The sequence below is a fragment of the Scylla paramamosain genome, chromosome 27 (genome assembly GCF_035594125.1).
Source record: "Scylla paramamosain isolate STU-SP2022 chromosome 27, ASM3559412v1, whole genome shotgun sequence".
Taxonomy (NCBI): domain Eukaryota; kingdom Metazoa; phylum Arthropoda; class Malacostraca; order Decapoda; family Portunidae; genus Scylla; species Scylla paramamosain.
This window is the reverse complement of record NC_087177.1, coordinates 20,291,636-20,300,259: the sequence shown is the minus strand read 5'-3', so window position 1 is coordinate 20,300,259 and position 8,624 is coordinate 20,291,636. Positions and strand designations below refer to the sequence as shown.

At 38.8% G+C, this 8,624-nt stretch overlaps 1 protein-coding gene across 1 annotated transcript; it reads right to left on the bottom strand.

Annotated features, from left to right (window-relative positions):
- Positions 1 to 6,063: 6,063 nt before the first annotated feature.
- LOC135114302 (histone H4-like) lies at positions 6,064 to 6,566 on the bottom strand. Its single transcript, XM_064030211.1, has one exon. It carries the CDS (start codon positions 6,512 to 6,514, stop codon positions 6,203 to 6,205), a length of 312 nt encoding a protein of 103 aa, XP_063886281.1. The 5' UTR covers positions 6,515 to 6,566; the 3' UTR covers positions 6,064 to 6,202.
- Between the last annotated feature and the right edge of the window lie 2,058 nt (positions 6,567 to 8,624).

Below are 8,624 nucleotides of genomic sequence, written 5' to 3'. Positions count from 1 at the left end.
CTCCATTGTAGTTTGTTTCCAGCAAGCCCCCTAAATAAAGTTTCTGTTTTTTTTTTTTTTTTTTTTTTTTTAAGAAATGACGAATTACATTCTAACGCTGATCACTGAGCGGAGCGTAGACGAGCTGCTACCCTCAAGGACGTTACCTCTCTCTCTCTCTCTCTCTCTCTCTCTCTCTCTCTCTCTCTCTCTCTCTCTGTCTGTCTCTTAGTGAAGAAGAATTAACATAAGTAAATAAGACTTTAAATAAAAAGAATATATATATATATATATATATATATATATATATATATATATATATATATATATATATATATATATATATATATATATATATATATATATTCAAAGACAATGAATATCCTCTGGGGAAGGGGTGACGATCCTTATTTAACCCTTATTCTAGTTGAATTTTGACAAGTCTACGTTAAAATGTTTGCCATTTTCTGCAGTGATAAAGAAACGTAGAGGGGTAGCTAATATATCTAGATGTTAATTGTATCTTTTTTCTTTTTTTTTCATTTATTCTTTTATTAATTTTTCTTTTCATTACTTAATTATGCATTATGCCGACACTGCAGGTTACAATTGCAGATATTGCAAGTATTTTTGACACAATACAAGCACATCCAGCTAAACTATTGCTACAGTATAGAGAGAGTATTTCGATTACATACCTTTTTCTTCATCTTCTTCTTTTCTTCTTTCTTTTTTTTTAATAAATATAATAATAAATAAATAAGTAAATAGGTATTGTCAAATGAAATCGTCGAGATTACGCAGGGGTTCCGGGCAATACTTGGATGGGTGACTACACAAGCCTCATCTGTCTGAGAAAATAAAAAATAAGAATAAGAATAGGGAGAATGAACGAAAATTTTAAGTAATAAAGATAACAGTAAGAATTATTATAACAAGAATAAGAAAAATTACAATAAAGGAATATAAAAAAAAAAAGAAAGAAAGCATCCCATGTCTTTCTTCCTAATTGTCATAGAAGGGTGAATTCTTTTGTATATTTTCCAACATTTCCAATACAACGATATGAATGGGGGAAGAAAGAATAAAAATAATAGAAAGAAGGCCTTCCAACACCTAGTTCTCCGGTCTTGGCCAATTAGCTAACGGAGGGATCAGCGCAGTTAAGCAGGGGGTCCGGGCAGAACTTGGATGGGTGACCGCAAAAGCCTCATCTCTCTGAGAATAGGAAAAAATAGCAATAAGAATAAGGAGAATGAACGAAAAACGAAAATAATAAAATAACAATAACAACTATAATAATAATAAGAAGATTAAGAATAAAAAGAACAAAAATAAAGGAAAGAAGTAATAATATATCTCTATTGCTAATTGTCGTAGAATTATAAATGAAGGGTTAATTTTAGTGCATATTTTCCAACATTTTCAGCACAACAATGCAACAACAATACAGGAAAGAATAAGAATAAGAGAAATAAGCCCTTCCAACACCTTGTTCTCCGCTCTTGACCAATCAGCTGACGGCGGGATCAGCAAGGTTAAGCAGGGGGTCCGGGCAGAACTTAGATGGGTGACCGCACAAGCCTCATCTCTCTAAAAGTAGGAAAAATAAGAATAAGAATAGGAAGAATAATAAAAAAAAATTGAAAATAATAAAGATAACAGTATTAATTATGACAAGAATAAGAAAAAAATAGAATAAAAAGAATGAACAAAATAAGAATATCACAACTTTCTTGCTAATTGTCTTAGAATTTTAAATGACATGTCAGTTCTGCTGTATATTTTCCAAGATTTGTTATGAATGAGGGAAGAAAGAATAAGAATAAGAATAAAAACACTACTACAGGAAGCTTTAATACAGGAAAATAGAGAACACTGGTACAGACTAATAAATGAAGTTTCGAGCACTTATAGAGATCCTACAACATTCTGGAATAAAATTAAACTACTGACAGGCAACAGAGAGAACGAACCCCACTACATTAGGAACAAACATAACAACAAAGTATACACCGACAGAGAAAAAGAGGAAGTACACAGAGAGTACTGGCAAGAAATCTTTAGTGGAGAGGAGGATGGAGAGGAAGATCACATGGAAAATGAGATTGTCTTACATAACATCAGAAATAACACCCACAGAACAATTCCCTACAATAACTCTGACATTACCAGACTCAACACACAACACACTGACACGACAATAACTACAGAAGAATTAAAAAACATCATAAAACAGCTAAAAAGAACTATCCCGGGAAGAAGTGGAATTAATAAAACAATCCTAACACACATACCAGACACAGCAATAATTAGACTAACAGAAATATTCAACAGCACTATCTCAGCAGGCTATTTTCCCGTCAAGTGGAAAAACGGAATCATCAGACTAATCCCTAAACAAAATAAATCCCCTCAACAGGCTCAAAATTACAGACCAATAAAGCTATTAGAAGTACCAGGTAAAATCCTTGAGCGAGTGATAAATACAAGGCTAAAAACACACCTAGAAATTGATAACTTATATAACACTTACCAGTTCGGTTTTCGTAGTAATAGAGGCACCGCACAAGCACTAGCAGTCATCACAGAACAAATAGCACACAATAAATCAGATAAAGGCCAGTGCCAAGTCATACTAAGAGACATATCTAAAGCTTTTGATCAAGTCTGGCACCTCGGTCTTAAGCATAAAATCCTACAACTACAACTCCCTATTACAATAGAAAATTTTTTATGCGACTTTTTATCTGATCGCACAGCATCCATTAAAGTGAATCATTACATTGGTCCTACATTTAATTTAAACTGCGGTGTACCACAAGGGAGTGTTCTGTCACCAACACTCTTCACAATTTACACCAATGATATTCAACAACCTATACAAACCCTTAACATCAGTTTCGCAGACGACATAACACAAATAATTGGCTACCCAGGAAGGTCCAAGAACATGCTCAATATAAAAACAGAGAGAGCAATAACAGCAATTAATAACTACGAAAGGAACTGGAAAATAAAAACCAATGTTAATAAATTCACCCCTCTGCACCTTGGAGCAAAACTTACCTTTCCACTCATCATTAACGAAGAAGAAATAGAATTTAAAAGTACCGGCAAATGCCTTGGTCTAACCATAACTACAGGTGGCTACTACAAACTTATACAGGAGCGTAAAAATGTAGCAATAGCATCACTACAAAAACTCTACAAGTTACATAACATGCCAGAGAAAATAAAAATACACTTAGTAAAAGCACTAATACTACCAATACTTGATTACCCTTCAATTCCTATACACACAATGAGCAATAACCAAATTAGCAAACTTCAAAAAGTTCAAAACAAAGCACTTAGATTTGCAACAAATCAGAAACACCCTTACACCATGACAACAGAACAAGTACACATACACACCAAAACAACACCTCTCAATATACTTCTACTCGTACACTACAGAGCAAAGACAATTTGGGAAAAAATTGATGAGTTGGGCCTGCCTATCTATCAAAGCCTAAAAGACAACTCAGATCAAATAGTAAAATACCACCGTGATTTCCCTAGCAGCCTACAGGCATGCAAAACAACACCCAACCCAATCTATTAACAAACCGAAAAATAAGGAAACATACTCACCTTAAAACACTTACCTTTACTCACTGTATTCCTGAAGATGGCCAAACACAAAAACTCAGCACACACGGGGCATCTGAAAAGGAAAGAATATTATGTAACTCCAACACACTAAACAGCACACACACACACACACACACATGCTTCACATGGGACTCGTAGCTGGCCTCCTCTCTCCCCACTCCGCGCCCTGAGTCGGCGGTGAGGCGGTATGCCACGCCGGTGTTCACCACACCGTAGTGCACAGCCGAGGGGTACTGGCCACTGGTAGGGCTTGCTGGCCCCCAGCAAGCGGTAGATGGGGAGGGGGTTGCACCTCATCTTGAGTCGCCGACACCCGGGGACCTACCTATAGGGGGTAAGAGTTGTGTGGTGTCGGCGAGGGAGTAGTGGTAGAGTCTCTCTCGACTCGCCTGCGGTGTAACAGGGAGAACAATCGCGGCCCGTGCCATCACATGAGGTCAGCACACAGAACACAAATATTCTCACAAACACATAATACACAGTATAACATCATTAAGTAAAATAGCAAGGTGGACAGCCCACCATCTTTAATCTTATACTTCTTTCATTATTTCTCACTATCCTCCTATACTCATATTATTCTTCCTTCACCCATCTTTTCTATAAATATAGAATAGAATAGCGCGGGCAGACTCAGCTGAGTGTTCGTTGCGAGTTGTTGTTACCACAACTATGGCACGTACCAAGCAAACGGCTCGCAAGTCCACTGGTGGCAAGGCGCCCCGCAAGCAGCTTGCTACAAAGGCAGCTCGCAAGTCTGCTCCAGCCACTGGAGGTGTCAAGAAACCCCACCGTTACAGGCCTGGAACCGTTGCTCTCCGTGAGATCCGCCGTTATCAGAAGAGCACTGAGCTGCTTATCAGGAAACTGCCTTTCCAGCGCCTGGTGCGTGAAATTGCTCAGGATTTCAAGACTCACCTCCGCTTCCAGTCCTCTGCTGTCATGGCTCTCCAGGAAGCTTCCGAGGCTTACCTCGTGGGTCTGTTTGAGGATACCAACCTGTGCGCCATCCATGCCAAGCGCGTGACTATCATGCCAAAGGACATCCAACTGGCTCGTCGCATCCGTGGCGAGCGTACCTAAGAAGTCATCCACGAATGATCTTCATAACAGCAATATCTAGGCCCTTTTTATGGCCAAACATCTTTTTCATTTAAAGAATTTTCATAGACAATCTGTTTGGTTTTGTGGAAGAAAATAGTTATTTTCCATCTTTCAGCATCAGGTTAATAATTAACTTTCGACTTTCAACTCAATATCCTTCCCCTTTTTTTTTTTATTATTATTCCCTCTTCCATGGCCATATCAGGAGTCGCCACCTCAGCGAGCGTCCTGATTGGTCCAGACGCGCTCTGGGCCGATCTGATCTCGCGTATATATAGCCGTTTTTCCCAAAATTCACTACTTGCTCGCAGAGCTACCGACGAGGTTAGAGTACTCGCGCTCCTCATTTATCACCAACAACAACAACTACTACTACTACTACTACTACTACTACTACTACTACTACCACAACATCCATTATCATGTCTGGACGCGGCAAGGGAGGAAAGGTGAAGGGAAAGTCAAAGTCCCGTTCCAGTCGTGCTGGACTCCAGTTCCCGGTGGCAGGATTCATCGCCTTCTAAGGAAAGGCAACTACGCCGAGCGCGTGGGTGCTGGTGCCCCCGTGTACCTTGCGGCAGTTATGGAGTACCTGGCTGCTGAAGTCCTTGAGCTTGCCGGCAATGCCGCCCGTGACAACAAGAAGACTCGCATCATCCCACGTCACCTGCAGCTGGCCATCCGCAACGACGAGGAACTTAACAAGCTCCTCTCCGGAGTCACCATTGCGCAGGGTGGCGTGCTGCCCAACATTCAGGCCGTGCTCCTTCCCAAGAAGACTGAGAAGAAGTAAATAAAGGGCCTCCCTCCCCTTCAGCCAATATCACCATCAATCCGGCTCCTCTTCGGAGCCACACGTTCAAACATCTAGAGAGTTGTGTAGACTATACTGATATATCAATAATAAGCAAGTAGTGTATTTATTTTCGAGTTAGTTATTTGTTATTATTATTATTATTTAGTCAGGCACGCAGGTGACCGAGAATAAATATGTATACTATATTTTTACTAATGTACCTGCTGTGTGTCACAGTGGAGAGTTGATTAGATGTGTTGCCTATTGTCATATGTTGAGCGTCTTTTTCATATCAATGTATATTTTGTTTTATGAGAAACTGAGAATGATGAGGGGCGTGATCATTGAAATAAGTCAATGATAATAATAATAATAATAATAATAATAATAATAATAATAATAATAATAATAATAATAATAATAATAATAATGATACTTGGAGAAGACCTGATGAAGTGAGAAAGATGGTTATAATTAATGATGGTTTCTTTTCTTAGCTCAGATAGTGATAGTGAACATGGTTATGAGAAAGTAGTAGTAATAATAGTAGTCTATGATCCTTGTTTCTTTTCATGTTTGTGGACCTTAAAAAGGTCTTGGAGATGATGTTATTCAATGATGATAATGCAAGCTGAATAGCTGGCACCATCTCAATAATGGAGCGATTTAACCACCATATCCGTACAGGGTACGGCCCTGACGCTTGAGGGCATAGACAACGTCCATGGCAGTAACGGTCTTACGCTTGGCGTGCTCGGTATAGGTGACAGCATCCCTGATAACGTTCTCAAGGAACACCTTGAGCACCCCACGAGTCTCCTCGTAGATGAGACCAGAGATGCGCTTGACGCCACCTCGGCGAGCTAGACGACGGATAGCAGGCTTGGTGATTCCCTGGATGTTATCACGCAGAACCTTACGGTGACGCTTGGCGCCTCCCTTTCCAAGACCCTTGCCTCCCTTGCTGCGGCCAGTCATGGTGATGAGAGCTGCTAGTACGACGTCCGAACGGTCTAACAGGAAGCTCACGAGTGTGCCTCAAGATACAAGATACAAGATACAAGAGGGGGACAGACAGTGGGGGTAAAATTAGAGGGGGAAGTAGGGTTGAGAGTTGGAGGGAACAGTTTTGATGAAAGTGAAATATAGTTAGAGAGTAATAGGTGGCGGGCTGTACGCCTTGCTTTTCCTGTTGTTTATTTACCTTTTACCGTTGAGTTGACCTAAATTTTGTTTTGGCAATGGGCAATGTATATATGTGTGTGTGTGTTATAACATGTTATTGTTGTCATCTAGATTTTATGCTTTACCTTACGACTGAAAAGTTTAAGTGTAAAGTGGAGTTGGTACATCTTGCTCTAATGTTTTTGCTGTTTTCCTGAACCATGTGTGCTCCAAAATGTTGTTTTGGTTTTCTGTTATTGTGTGTATGTGTTCAGTGTCGTGTAAAATGTTTTGTAGTGTGAATTTTGTTTTTTGCGCTCTTTCGTGTAATAGAATGTTTATTGGTTTCATGTTGCTTAGTTGGTGTAACTCTGATGTGGTTTTTGTGTATGGATACTGTTCATTGTAAACAAACCTTAAGGCATGGTTCTGTACTCTTTGAAGTTTTTTTATAGCATGTTTAGATAATGTTGCTAGTGGATATTCTGGGTAGAGAAGTAGTGGAATTACGCAAGATTTTATGAGGTGTAACTTGATGTTCGTGGTGAGTTGGATGAATATTTTTATTGTATATAGAGCGTGCTTTGCTTTTACTACGTTATTTGTGATTTGGTTGTTGTACCCTTTGCTGTTAATTGACAGGCCAAGAATGTTTGCCTTTCTTGTGTATGGTATTCTTTGATGGTTGATAGTTATTGGTTTCGTTTTCGTTATTGAGACTGGAAGTATTGCGAATTTATTCATATTTGTTTTTATTTTCCACGGATGTTCGTATTGGTTTATTTTTGTGATTTCTCTCTCCACTTTTCGTGCTAAGAAATTTCTACTATTCCCTTGTTGTGTTATTATTTGGGTGATGTCATCAGCGTAAGTTACGTATGTGCAATGTGGGCTTGGTGGTGGAATATCTGAGGTGTATATAGTGAATAAGGTTGGTGAAATGTTGCTGCCTTGAGGTACTCCGCTTAGCAGTGGTATGGGTGGACCCGTGTGTGTTTTTATTGCTATACTTGCTGTTCTGTTATTCAAAAAGCTACTTAAGAGCTTTACATAGGTGTCTGGTTAATATAATAAGGATAGTTTATATTTTAAGCCTTGGTGCCAGACCTTATCAAATGCTTTTGATATATCCCGGGTGAAAATTGTGGCTATTTTGTTTGTTGTTAGTGTATGACTATGATTGCTATGGCAGTATGTGTTGATCGGTGTTGTCTAAAACCGTGTTGAGATGTTGGAAAGAGGGTAATTTCTTAGTCTGTAGTTGATTATTTTTTCGAACATTTTTCCTGGCACTTCAAGTAGAGAGATAGGACTGTGGTTATGTGGGTTTGTTGTCTGTTTGTTGGCCTTTGGGATTAGTTTGAGTTTAGCATGTTTGTATTCGTCTGGGAAGTAGCCCATGGAAATTGATATGTTGAGTAGTTTTGTAAGAATTAATATAGAGTCTGGTGATAGGTGTTGTAGAATTATTTTATTGATCTTCGACACCCCTGGGGTGTTATTCTTAAGGCTTTTAATTATACGTTGTATTGTGTCTGGGGTTATTCTATGTAACAGTGGGTGGTTGTCATCAAGTCTGTTTGGGTCTCCATTTGGGTATGGCGTAAATTTATCTTCATTATTAATCATGTATTGGGTGACCAAGTTGTCTGTGTGTTGATCGAATTCTGCGTTTTCCTGTTGTGATATTTGAAAGTTATTGCTCCATATCTCTCTAAAAATTTCTTCTTGTTTTCTTACGTCATGGATTTTTTCGTTGTTGTGTATTATGTAATTTTCCGAGGTCTTACTGTTGCCTTGTAATTTTTTTATCTGTGACCAGAATTTCTTAGAGTCTTTATGTGCATTAATAAGCTTAGTTATTTTCCTTTCCCACTGTTTATTTTGTATGTTATTGCACTCTTTTATTATTGCATGTCTTATT

Coding starts and splice junctions, on each gene's coding strand:
- LOC135114302 (XM_064030211.1), bottom strand. CDS start 6,514: ATGACTGGCCGCAGCAAGGGAGGCAAGGGTCTTGGAAAGGGAGGCGCC.